Source organism: Carlito syrichta, unplaced genomic scaffold (assembly GCF_000164805.1).
Source record: "Carlito syrichta isolate Samal-C Ts95f unplaced genomic scaffold, Tarsius_syrichta-2.0.1 Scaffold169463, whole genome shotgun sequence".
Taxonomy (NCBI): domain Eukaryota; kingdom Metazoa; phylum Chordata; class Mammalia; order Primates; family Tarsiidae; genus Carlito; species Carlito syrichta.
In genome coordinates, this window is record NW_007113559.1 from 95829 (window position 1) to 109236 (window position 13408).

The 13408-nt window shown below is 40.4% G+C and overlaps 1 protein-coding gene across 1 annotated transcript in view; it reads left to right on the top strand.

Annotated features, from left to right (window-relative positions):
* MEP1B (meprin A subunit beta) overlaps positions 1 to 13408 on the top strand; it is a 42904-nt gene that overhangs the window by 28534 nt on the left and 962 nt on the right. Inside the window, exons 12-14 of the mRNA XM_008051301.2 lie at positions 980 to 1159; positions 3465 to 3591; positions 11076 to 11280. Of these exons, the coding sequence (XP_008049492.1) occupies positions 980 to 1159; positions 3465 to 3591; positions 11076 to 11280 (512 nt within the window). The remainder of the gene's footprint in view (positions 1 to 979; positions 1160 to 3464; positions 3592 to 11075; positions 11281 to 13408) is intronic.

Below are 13408 nucleotides of genomic sequence, written 5' to 3' on the forward strand. Positions count from 1 at the left end.
CACACCTCATCGCAGCCTCGACAATCTGGGCTCAGGTGATCCTCCTACGTCCGCCTTCCAAGTTCCTGGGACTGTGGGCACGTACCACCATGCCTGGCTAATTTTTTTATCTTTTTGTAGAGACAAGGTCTTGTTTTGTTGCCCAGGCTGGTCTCAAATTCCTGGGCTTAAGCAATTCTCTCGCCTTGGTCTCCCAAAGTGCTAGGATTATAGGTGTGAGCCACCATTCCTGGTCAGATCCACTTATAATTTTAATAATTCTTTGCCTCTGGACCCTAGTAAAGGATGAAAATGAAATTTTGGCAAGCTGAATATTATTGTTAAATCTGAATTTTCTATATGAAAAGCATGGACCAAAGTGACAGGAAAAAAAAAAAAAAACCCAAGTTAATCTGTAGGGACTTGGCATTCAGAATTTCTTCACTTTTTTCCTAAAATGTTTCTCCCTGAATGACATTGAAAGTGGCTCAAGGTTGGGTGGGTTATCACTTTTCCCTAGAAGCAAAGCTTCTTGCTGTCTTCTACTCCTGAAGGACTTTGCTCTATTAGGGGAATAATTCAGTTAATGATACAAATTGTTCTGTGCTGATGTTTAATACACTCTCAGCAACATATTGCTTTAATTTGGTTAAAAGGACTATCTGTAACTCAGAAGACCACTGAGGAATGATTTTAAGAGACAGAAGGGATTCTCTACTGGCTAATAGGTCGAGGTATGATCTCCCCACCTGGGAAACTGTTGGGACCTCTTCACCCTTATTCCAGAGCATGGTCCTCCCCGCCAGCAATCTCATTTTTTGCCAGGACAGTGCAAATGATCAAGTCCCGGTGGGCTGCCAGGGAATACATCACAGGTCAATGGCATCATTTAATTATTTTGAGCTCCATCCTAATTGCTTTTCACATTGCCTGTTCTTTCCTGCCACCAAAAGTTGTGGTGATGCTAAACACAATCCATTAATATAAATTTCTTTTTCAGATAATGGAAGCTATTTTTGGGACAGGCCTTCCAAAGTGGGAACAGTGGCTTTCTTCCCTAATGGAACTGAGTTTAGAAGAGGTAGGGGCTATGGAACCAGCACCTTTATAACCCATGAAAGACTGAAAAGCAGAAATTTTATCAAAGGAAATGATGTTTTCATCCTGCTGACCGTGGAAGGTATGTCAATAAACATAGTTTTATAGAAGCTAGTTTTTTGTTGTGACCATTGATTTCTACTGTGTTCTTTTGGTTTTGTTTTTAGATATATTATATAGCAGTGTGGGAGGAAATGGGCATGAGTGAGATTTTTGAGGGGTATGAATTATTAACAATATGAGAATAATTTAATTTGAAACAGTGGGGGTTCCAGGATAAAGATTTTAATTACAACTACATGGAGCAATAGGGAAAAGCTTCAGGCTGGAAAATTCCTTTAGAAATAAGCTAAAGTATAGTTATTATACCCTGGGATTATACTGTAGGATTCCAGAAATAAAAATATTACACAAGCACATGAAATTAAACTGCAAATAGATGGTCTTACCTGTTTCAACTGTATATACATATGTATGTATACACACACACGTGCAAACACATGCACACATGTATATCTTGGAAGTAATAGGATTAATCTATTGTCTTTTAAAACTTCTTACTCTTGGCAGCCAGTAAATACATTTTTCCAGCAATTCTGGTAGGTTTCATGTTTTTTGCGCTAGAATTTTAACTCATTTACTATTAAAGACCCACTTGCATCTCAGTAAATCAGATTCTTGTGTGTGATAAGAGGTGGTGCCATTAAAACCCACACAGTTCTGCCGGACTCAGTGGCTCAGCCTGTAATCCTGTGCTTTGGGAGGCTGAGGTGAGTGGATTGCCTGAGCCCGCAGGTTCGAGACCAGCCTAGGCAACTTGGCGAGACCTCATCTCTATAATAAATAAATAAAAAAAATTAGCTGGGCATGGTAGCGCACGCCTGTAGTTCCAGCCACTTGGAAGGCTGAGCGGAAGGATCGCCAGAGCCCAGCAGGTCGAGGCTGCAGTGGCCGGGAGCGGCCATTGCACTCCAGTCTGGGTGACAGATTAAGACTCCAACTCAAAAACAAAAAACAAAAAGAAACAAACAAAAAAGCCCCCACACAGTTTTGACTCCAATGTCCATTAGAATAAATATAGACACTACTTCTTGGAATAAAATTATTTGGGAATAACTTATGTCAAGAGAGAAGACGTGACCATTGCTTTGCTAAACTCTGGTGTGTCCACGTGGCTCTCTGATCTACCGCCACCATGTTTCTTAGCTTTGGCCCCCTTCCCACCTTGAAAGGTGAACCTATCTCCTCTCTCTCTAATTTACTTTCTAAATAAACTGTATTTTCTAATCTAAAGAGAGAGAGAGAGAGAAGATATGTTATGCACTAGAGAAAAAACCACATATTTATCCATTCTCTGTGACCATAGCTATTTGAACTAGAGCAAAAATAAACACTGCAAAGAATATAACAATTGTTATCAAGGCATCTGGTGTCTCACGCCGAATCTCCACCAACTTAACTCCACCGAGAGAGAGAACTGAGACCTTGGGTAAGGCCCTCAACTGCTTTACATATCCGAGCTTAGGTTTCCTTCTCTATCCCTTGAGGGGTGGTATCAAGGGCTTGTGCTCCCCAGAGCTCCCAAAGCCCTAAGCTGTACCCCAGTAGGCTGACTCAGCTGCCCTTTGGTCTCTTGTTTATTTCACTGCCTATGGACATTGCTGGACTTTGTGTCAAGATGATTTGAATTTCTCACATGCCTAAAAGCTGAATGTCATCTATAGTAAGTCCCCCACTTACAAACCTTCAAGTTGCAAACTTTCAACAATGCAAACGTGTGTTTGCATGTCCGATCATGTAAGTTAGTTCTCTGTATTTTTCAAGGTACTATACCGTAAGATTAAAAAATGTTTTATTTGCAGGCATAGTGGCTCACATCTGTAATCCCAGCATTTTGGGAGGCAGAGGTGAGAGGAATGCCTGAGCCCAGGTGTTCAAGACCAGCCTGGGCAATTTGGTGAGATCCTGTCTCTATAATAAATTAAAAAATGAGCCAGCCATGTGGCATGTGCTGTAGTTCCAGCTATTTGGAAGGCTGAGGCGGAAGGATTGCCTGAACCCAGCAGGTCAAGGCTGCAGTGACCGTGAGTGTGCCACTGCACTCTAGCCTGGGTGACAGAGTGAGACTCTGACTCAAAAGAAACGTTTTCTTTATTTTTTTGTGTTCGTTTTTTATGTATTATTTATGTGAAAAGTATTATAAATCTACTATAGTACGGTACTATATAGCTGTGTGTTAGTAGAACAAATTAGAATTACGAATGCGCTTTCAGAACGAAATTTGTTTCTATGTAGGAGACTTACTGTATTTTGAAATGCAAAGATCACGTGATTGTTAAAGCAAATGCTGATTTGCATTCATGCTTTCCCCCATCCCATCCTCCTAGACATCTCTCACCTTAACTCTACACAAGACCCGTCAGTACCAACCCCTGGCATCAAAGACCTCTGCTCAGAAATCACCTGTCAGAACGATGGCATCTGTGCTGTTCAAGATGACAAAGCTGTGTGCAGGTGAGGGCAATTTGGAAGGGATCTCTCTAGTCTTTTGTTAGAAATGTTATTCTCTGACCAGCCTGGGCAGATTGGTGACACACCATTTCTACAATAAATAAAAAAATAAGCCAGGCATGGTAGCACATACCTGTAGTTCCAGCTACTTGGAAGGCTGAGGTAGAAGGATCGCCTGAGCCCAGCAGGTCGAGGCTGCAGTAGCCACGAGCAGTGTGCCACTTGATTGCAGCCTGGATGATAGAGTGGGACCTCAATTCAAAAAAAATGTTATTCCCACATGTAGGATTAAATGCTGATAATCCACATAAATGAAATCAGTTGCCCCACATCTCAAAGCTACTTGTGGGCATACTTAGTGTTTTGCTCTCAATTTGGGTCTCTGAACAGCCACAAGAACAAAACAATTATTTATTTAAAAAATAGCACACCACATTCTAATTGACTGAAAAAGTCCTCATGAGTTATCTGTCTTATTAAATCCCCATAACAGTCTGATGTTCATGCCTGTAGTTCCAGCTACTTGGAAGGCTGAGGCGGAAGGATCGCCGGAGCCCAGCAGGTCGAGGTTTCAGTGGCCGGGAGCGGCCACTGCACTCCAGTCTGGGTGACAGAGTGAGACTCCCACTCAAAAAACAAAACAAAACAAAACAAAAAACAGTCTGATGTTTTTAAGTGTGGTTATCTTCATTTTCTAGATGAAGATACGTTCTGAGAAGCCCTTAGCCAAGTATACAACTAGAAGGTGGAGGGCCTGGGACATGGAGAACTAAACCTTTCTTTTCTTTCTCTCTCTCTGTCTCTTTCTTTCTTTCTTTTCTTTCTCTCTCTCTCTCTGTTTCTCTCTTTCTTTTCTTTCTCTCTGTCTCTTTCTTTTCTCTCTTTCTTTCTTTTTCTTTCTCTCTCTGTCTCCTTCCTTCCTTTCTTTCTTAGTTTCTTCTCTCTTTCTCTCTCCTCCTTCCCTCCCTTCTTTCCTTCCTTCCTTCTTCCTTTCTAGACATGGTCTCACTTTGTCACCCAGACTGGAGTACAGTACTGTGATATAGCTCACTATAATCTTGAACTTCTGGGCTCAAGTGATCCTCCCACCTCAGCCTCCCATTTGAGAGGTTGGTATTCCAGGCACCTGCCACCCCACCTGACTCATTTAAAAATCTTATTTGTAGAGATGGGAGGTCTCGCTATGTTTCCTAGGCTGGTCTTGAACTTCTGACTTCAAGCCATCCTCCTGCTTGGGTAGCTGCTGAGGCCACCCAAAGTGCTGAGATTACAGGCATGAGCCACTGTGCCCAGCCTAAACTTCTCTATTTACTGTATTTGTATCAGATTAGGAATAATCCCAATTTCCCTCTCCATTGGCCCTGCCTGTGCATCCTGTGCTAGTCTCCCAAGGCCAGAGTAGGTAAAATAGTTCCATATACCAATGACGTACTGGTGATCAGAGAGATGACAGGTGAGCAACATCTTTTTAAAATTTAATTTAATTTAACTTAATTTCAAAGATGTGGGGTACAATTCAGTATTAGGTATACAAGTGGTCATGATACAGATAAAGTTTGGGCCTCCCTTTGGTCCCCACCTTGCCTGGTTTGAGATCAGGTACCCTTATGGATATTGTGTCCCCACCCCCACCCTGGCAGTATCCTGCTACTGCCATTTCTTTCTTATGGTATTATGGCAAGTGTTTAGGGTCTGCTTATGAGTGAGAACACGTGGTACTCAGTTCTTTGTTTCTGTGATAGAGTATTACAGACTCTAAATCCATCCAAGTTTGCTGTGAAGTCCATATGTTTGTCCTTCTTTATGGTTGTGTATTATTCCATCATGTATATGTACCACATTTTTTTAATCCAGTCCACTTTTTATGGGTAGCACGTTGGTTCCATGTTTTTGCTATTGTGAATAGTGCTTCAAGAAACTTGCATATGCAGGTATCTTTTGTGTAGAATTATTTGAGTTCTTCTGGGTATAGTCCTAGTAGGGGGATTGCTGGGTCATATGGAAGGTCAATTTCTAGTTATTTTAGAAATTTCACACTATTTTCCAGAGAGGTTGAACTAGTTTATATTCACACCAGCAGTGTAGAAGTGTTTCCTTTTCTCTGCATCCTTGTCAACATCTGTTGTTTTTTGTTTGATTAATGATGGCCATTCTTACTGGGGTTAGGTGGTATCTCAGATGTGGTTTTGATTTGCATTTCTCTGATGATTAGTGAGGCTGAGCACATTTTCATGTGTCTGTTGGCTGCTCATATATCTTATTTTGAGAAGTGTTTATTCATGTCTTTGCTCACTTTTTAATGGGGTCGTTTGTTTTTTTCTTTTCGGCATATCTGCATTCCTTGTAGATCCTGGATGTTAGACCTTTGTCTAACAGTTGACAAATATTTTTTCCCATTCTGTAGGCTGTCTTCCCACTCTCTTGATGGTTTCTTTGGCTTTATGGAAGCTTTTCAGTTTAATGAGGTCCCACTTGTCTATCTTATATCTAATGGCATGGACATCTGGGGTTTGAACAGGAATTGGTTGCCGTCTCGGATTTCATCATAAGGGTGTCTCCTGTGTATTCTAAGATTCTTATAGTTTGAGGTTTTACGTTTAGGTCTTTGATCCATTTAGAGTTGATTTTTGTGTATGGTGATAGGTAGGAATCTTATTTCAATCTTTTGCATGTAGTCAGCCAGTTTTCCCAGCACCATTTATTGAATAGGTTCTCCTCTTCCCAGCTTTGTCAAAGATGAGTTGGTTGAGAAATTGAGGTTTTACTTCTGGAATCTCTATCCTGTCCCATTGGTCAATATGCTTGTTCTTGTACCAATACCAGGTTGTTTTGATTATTGTAGCCTTAAAGTAAAGTTTAAAGTCTGGAAGTGTTATACCTCCTGTTTTGTTTCTTTTGCTGAGGATTGTTTTGGCTATTTGTGGTTGTTTATGTTTCCATATGAATTTCTGTATTGTTGTTTCCAGGTCGGAGAAGAATGATGTTGGTGATTTAATGGGTAATGTGTTGAATCTGTAGATTGCCTTGGGCAGGATGGACATCTTAACAATGTTGATTCTTCCAGCCCATGAGCATGTAATATTTTTCCATTTGTTTGTGTCATCTTTTACTTCTTTGAGCAGTACTTTGTAGTTTTTGTTGTAAAGTTCTTTCACTTCTCTGGTTAGGAAGACGCCAAGGTATTTCATTTTTATTTTTATTTTAAAGATGTAGGGTACAATTCAGGGTTAGGTATACAGATGTTCATTATGCAGGTATCCTTATTGATGAGGTGTGCCCCTCCCTCTCCTGGCAGTTTCTCTCAACTGCTAATCTCATCCCATCCCATGGCAGTTTCCCACTACTGCCAATCTCTTTTTTATAGTATTATGATAATTGTTCAAGGTACTATACTGTAAGATTAAAAATGTTTTATTTGCAGGCATAGTGGCTCACACCTGTAATCCCAGCATTTTGGGAGGTAGAGGTGGGAGGACTGCCTGAGCCCAGGTATTCAAGACCAGCCTGGGCAACTTGGTGAGACCCTGTCTCTATAATAAATAAAAAAATGAGCCAGGCTGTTATGAGTGAGAACATATGGTTCTCTGTTCTTTGTTTCTTTGATAGATCACTGAGTATGATAGACTCTAAATTCATCCAAGTTGCTGCGGTATTTGTGTGTGTGTGTGTGTGTGTGTGTGTGTGTGTGTGTGTGTGTGTGTGTGTGTGGCTATTGTAAATGGATTGTGCTTTTTATTTAGTTCTCAGCCTGTTTGTCATTGGTGTATAGAAATGTGACTGTCTTTTGAACATTTACCTTGTACACTGAGACTTTGCCAAAGTCCTTTATCAGTGCAAGGAGGTTTTTGACAGATTCTCTTGGATTTTCAAGGTACAGGATGACATCGTCAGCAAAGAGGGATGACTTAACTTCCTCTTTTACTATTTGGATACTTCAGATTTCCTCTCTTGCCTATTGTTCTAGCTGGGACTTCCAACACAATGTTGAACAAGAGGGATGAGAGTTGTCAGCCTTGTCTTGTTCCGGTTTTCAGGGGAAGTGTTTCCAGTTTCAGTCCATTTAGCAATATGCTGGCTGTGGGCTTATCTTAGATGGCGCTTACTATTTTGAGTTATGTTCCTTCTATGCCTAGGTGTTCAAGGGTTTTTATCAGGAAGGGATACTGGATTGTATAAAAAGCTTTTTCTGCATCTAATGATATAATCATTTGGTTTTTGTTTTTACATCTGTTGATGTATTTAATTACATTTATGATCTTGTGGATGTTGAACTAGCCCTGCAACACAGGGATGAGGCCTACTTGGTTATAATGGATGGTTTTTGAGATGTGTTGTTGAGTTCAACTTGCTAGAATCTTGAGAACTTTTGCATCTATGTTCATTAGGGATATTGGCCTGTAGGTCTCTTTTTTTGTTGAATCTTTACAGGTTTTGAGTATCAGTCTTATGCTAGCTTTGTAAAATGATTTGGGGAGAATTCCATCTCTCGCAACTGCCTGGAAAACTTACAATAGGATTGGTATCAGCTCCTCCTATGTTTAGTAGATTCCACCAGAAAGCCTTCTGGTCCAGGACTTTTTTTTATAGGTGGTTTTCTTATGATGGAGTCAGTTTGCTGGGTTGTTATTGGTCTATTTAGCATCTCATTGTCTTTGTGTTTCAACTTTGGAAGGTTATGTGATGTCAGAAAGTCCTCCATTTCATTTAGGTTATCAATTTTGTTTCCATAAAGATGTGCATAGTAATCTTTGATAATCTTTTGCATTTCTTCAGGGTTCTGTGATTTGATCGTTTGTATTTCTGATTGGGTATGTGGGCTTTCTCTCTCTTTTTCTTAGTTATTTTTGGCTGGGGGTTCATCAGTCTTATTTATCCTTTCAAAGAACCAACTTTTGTTTTGTTGATTTTTTTTCTATATTTTTGTCTTCCATATCCCATATTTGGGCTTTTACTTTGGTGATCTGGATTCTTCTGCTAAAGTTAGGGTTTTGGTGGTCTTGTTTTTACATCTCTCTTAGGTGGTTTGTTAGGCTGTTAACTTGTGATCTTACCTTTTTATTTTCTTGATGTGTGTTTGTACAGATATAAATTGCCCTCTTAGAACTAATTTCATGGCATCCCATAGGTTTTGATAAGATGTTTTTTCATTTTCATTTGTTTCCAGGAATGTTTTAACTTCTGTTTTGATTTCTGTGTTGACCCAGGAGTTGTTCAACATCATGTTGTTTAGTGTCCACATCTTTGTGATTTTGGGGGGAATTTTGTTGGTGTTGATATTTATTTTCATTTCACCATGGTCTAAGAAGGTGCATGGCAGTATTTTGCTCTTATGAAATTTGTTTATGCTTGATTTATAGCTGAGGATGTGATCAGTTTTAGAGTATGTTCCATGTGGTGATGAGTAGAATGTATATTCTGTGATTGTTGGGTGGAGTTCTATAGGTATTTATTAAGTCCATTTGGTCAAGTATCAAGTTGAGGTTTTGAATCTCTTTGTGATTTTTTTTGTCTCAATGATCTATCTAGAGTTATTAGCGGGGTGTTTAAGTTTCCAGCTATAATAGTGTTAGAGTCAATATCTTTTTTAAGCTTACTTAGTAATTGCTGTATAAACTCTGGTGCTCCTGTGTTGGGTGCATATATGTTTCACTTGTATATTTCTTGTTTATGGATCAAACCTTTTATCATTATATAGTATCCTTCCATATCTTTTAAAATTATTGATAGCTTATAGGTTGTTTGGGTTGATATTAAGCTTATGACTCCTGCCTTCTTTTGTGATCCATTCACCTGGAAATTCTCTTTCTATCCTCTAACTTTGAGTCTGTGGGTGTCCCTTATGATGAGATGAGTTTCCTGGATGCAACAAATTATTGGGTTGTATTTTTTCCCCCCAGTTTGCCATTTTTTTCTTTTCAGTGGTGCATTTAGTCCATTCACATTCAGGCTGATTATTGAAATGTGAGTGTTTATCCCTGTGAGGTTCTTATAAAGTTTTTTCTTTGTTTGTTTTCTTTTAACTTTTGGGTTAATGTATGTGTGTGTTTTCAAGTTTGTGGTTGTGATGTATTCTCTGTTGATTCTGTGTTCTCCTGTTCTCTTGGGAAGTGTGTGGTCATTCTTTTTTTCTTTCTTCTGTGTTTAATATCTTTTTAAGCATCTCTTGTAGAGCTGGCTTGGAAGCTGCATAATCTCTTAGGAATTGGATGTCTGCGAAGGATTTTAATTCTCCCTGGCTGATGAAGATGAGCTTGTCTGGGCAGGAAATTTTTGGTTTAAATTGTTTATCTTTGAAGACTTTGAAAATTGGACTCCAGTCTCTTTGAAGACTTTGAAAATTGGACTCCAGTCCCTTCTAGCTTGTAGTGTTTCTGCTGATAGGTCTGTTGCTATTCTGATTGGTCTTCCCTGGTAGGTAGTTTGACCTTTCTCTCTTCCTGCCTTTAGGATTTTTCTTTTGCACCTATTTTGTGTAGGCAAATATGTGTTTAGGGGTTAGTCTTCTAATTTTATGTCTTGTAGGGGTTGTCTGTATCTCTTATGTTTGGATGGTCACATCTCTGATGAGATGGAGAAAGTTTTCTTGGATAACCTCCAGGAATACTTGCTCCAAGGTGTTTTCTGTTTCCCTTTCTTCTTCTGGGATATCAATCAGGTATAGGTTTGACCTCTTGAAATCTCTTGAAGGCTTTGTTCTTTCTTTCTGAGTTTTCTTTCTATGCTTTTTATAGATTGGATTAATTCCATGTTTTCGTCTTCAAGTTCTGAATTCTTTCTTCTGCTTGATTAATTCTGCTTTCCATACTTGTCATCTTGTTATTTGTTTCCTGGATGAAGTTTTTTTATGGTCAGAGTCTGTTACAAGTTCTTTCAGTGTTGCATCACATCTTTCTTGAGTCTTATGCACTCTTTCCATCCATTCCCTAATCCTTGCTGTATTCTGGGGCCAACTGGTGGTGACTTCCATTGTTTGGACTCTGAGGTCTGATTTTTCAGGTGTTTTTTCTTTGGTACACTGGGAATTACCTATGTTTTTCCATTGATTTTTCCTCATTTGTGACAGATCTCTTTCTTTTCTTTTTAATTCCATTGCTCAGTGTCAGTGGGAGGGCTTCCACTTCTGATGTTTTCTCAGGTTGCTATTCTTTACTAATCAGGGCTCTGAATTTGTTCTATTTTGAGGGTGGGAAGTTTTGCTGTCTCTTGTAGTTTTGAGAGTCAAATAAGGTGGAAGCTGGGAAGCTAGGATTCAGAAACTACTTTCAAATCACAATGTTCACTGACTGGGGTATGGGGTCCTGGAGACCCACTCCCCACCACCACTCTATATGAAGATACAATGGGTACATGTGTGTACCCCACATGGACTTGCATAGTCCAAGTGTCTCTGCTGCCATCTTCCTCTACCTCCAAGCAATATCTTTAATGGTGAAAGTTCCAGAGCCAGATACTATCTCCTAACTCTGAGTCGTGTTGTCAATATGCAGGTGCCCAGTTGGGGAAGACTGGTGGTATATGGGAGAGAGGTGTGAAAAGCGAGGCTCCACCCGGGACACCATTGTCATCGCAGTTTCTTCTACGGTCACTGTGTTTGCCCTGATGCTGATCATCACCCTTGTCAGTGTCTATTGTACCAGGAAAAAATATCGTCAAAGGACAAGTTCAAATGCAGTAAATAAGACTCTGGAAAATGTAAGTTGAGTCTGATATTTGGTTATTCAAAACCTGTTGATGAAATCCTGTGGATTAGGGCACTTGGGATAGACCTCCGTTTTCTCTTTGTTTCCTACATCGGGACAATTGATTTGAGACTGTGAGTACCTGTTACTATCATTGTAAGTTGATAGTTCTTAAATTGGGGTCCATGAAGTCTTCTTGGGGGAGTTCGTTGTCCTCCTGGAATTGTATGCAATGTTGCATTCAGGGGTGTGTGTGTGTGTGTGTGTGTGTGTGTGTTTTCTGGAGAATGGGTGGCTTGTGACCTTCCTGAAAGGAACAATTGAGTTTGTCTGCAAGTTTAAGTCCTCCTGGTACAGGGGAGAGGTGGCTCACATGTGGCTTTGTTCTAAAGGCTTTGTAATGGTGGTGAAGTTCAGGCTGGTAGGAAGAAAGCGCAGGTATGTTTGGAGAAAGTTGCCGCTAATTCTGGTTTCATGTGGAGTAACTAACTCCAAGGCAAGGCTTTCAAGCAGAGGGCTTGAAAAGTCTTGCCTCAGAAAATCTCTAAGTTGGTAACAGACTCTTGAAACTACCCTGTCTCAGGTGGGTCCCTGGAAGCTGACTTTGCAATGGGTATTTGCAGGCAGGAGGTTCATGGGGAGGACTCTTGGGAGCCATGGCTAGGGAGTGAGAGAGCTGGCCTGGGCAGAAGAGGAAGCTGGATTTTGGTGAGGTCTCCAGAGAGTACTGGAGCTGTGATGGCTCCTTTGTAGACACTTCCTGAATTGAGGGAAGTGGGCAAGGCCCTTGTATTTCCCGCATCAACAGTCACTGGATTGGGAGTGCCCCCCAGGAGAGAACATAAAATTAAGCAAAGGCAATGGCCTTTGGGGAAGAGCATTTCTTGTACAACAGCCTTCATTCTGAGCAGTGGTACCGAGCAGCATGCCCTGCCATCCTCTACAAACCCCAGTAGCAGAGAGCTCAGGGTTCCACAGACAGAGTCATATCTTACTCACAGAACAGCACAAAGAAAGTGGCAACAAATCTGAGCATTACTTAAAAGTGAAGTTTTAACTGAGTGTGGTGGCTCAATGCCTGAACCCCAGCACTTTGAGTGACTGAGGCAAGTGAATCCCTGGAGCCCAGAAGTTTGAGACCAGCCCAGGCAACATAGTGATACCTTGTTGCTTTTTTTTTTTTTTTAAGTGAAGCTTTAAAATTCTTCCAGCTCTGTTTCATTCAAATTAGAGTCTCTGCAAATTGCTACTGAAACTAATGAAAGACATAGTCAATTAGAATATTTCAGAAAATAAAAATACTGCAATTAGCTAAAGCAAGAGTATATTTTCTTAAGAAAAAATATTATTCAATATATACTGCATTTTAAGATTATCATTATAAAGTGAGCAGCCTGGTAACATGACACAGATTTTTCTTTTTCTTTTGCAAATCAAACAAAAGATGGACAATGATAATGAATAGAAAACTAGCAGTTTTAGAGTTGGAGACTCACTCTGTCACCCAGGCTGGAGTATAGTGGCACACTCATGGCTACTGGAGCCTCTACCTGCTAGGCTCAGGAAATCCTTCTGCCTCAGCCTTCTTAGTAGCTGGAACTACAAGCACATGCCCATCACACTGACTAATTTTTTGGTTTATTGTGGAGATGAGGTCTCGCCAATTTGCCCAGGTTGGTCTTTAACCCTGGGATCAGGCAATCCTCTCACCTCCATCTCCCAAAGTGCTGGGATTGCAGGTGTGAACCACTGTGCCTGGCCAGAAAGCAACTAGTTTTATTCTCATATACTGCTATCCTATTTTCTCAACATCAGGAAGATGTTTAATGCTGTTGTAAGGCAACAGATCAATTATTTCATAAACTTATTAGAAAAGTACTTTAAATGTAGTTTTTTTTTAAGTTGGAGTCTCACTCTGTTGCCCAGACTGGAGTGCAGTAGCATGCTTATGGCCACCCCTGCATTGATCTGCTGGGCTTAGGCGATCTTTCCGCTTCAGTCTTCCAAGTAGCCAGAACTACAGGCGAGTGCTACCATGTCTGACTAATTTTTAAAAATTAATTTTGTAGAGATGAGGTCTTGCCAAGCTGCCCAGGCAGTCTGTGGGCTCAGGCAGTCCTCTCATCTCGGCCTCCCAAAGT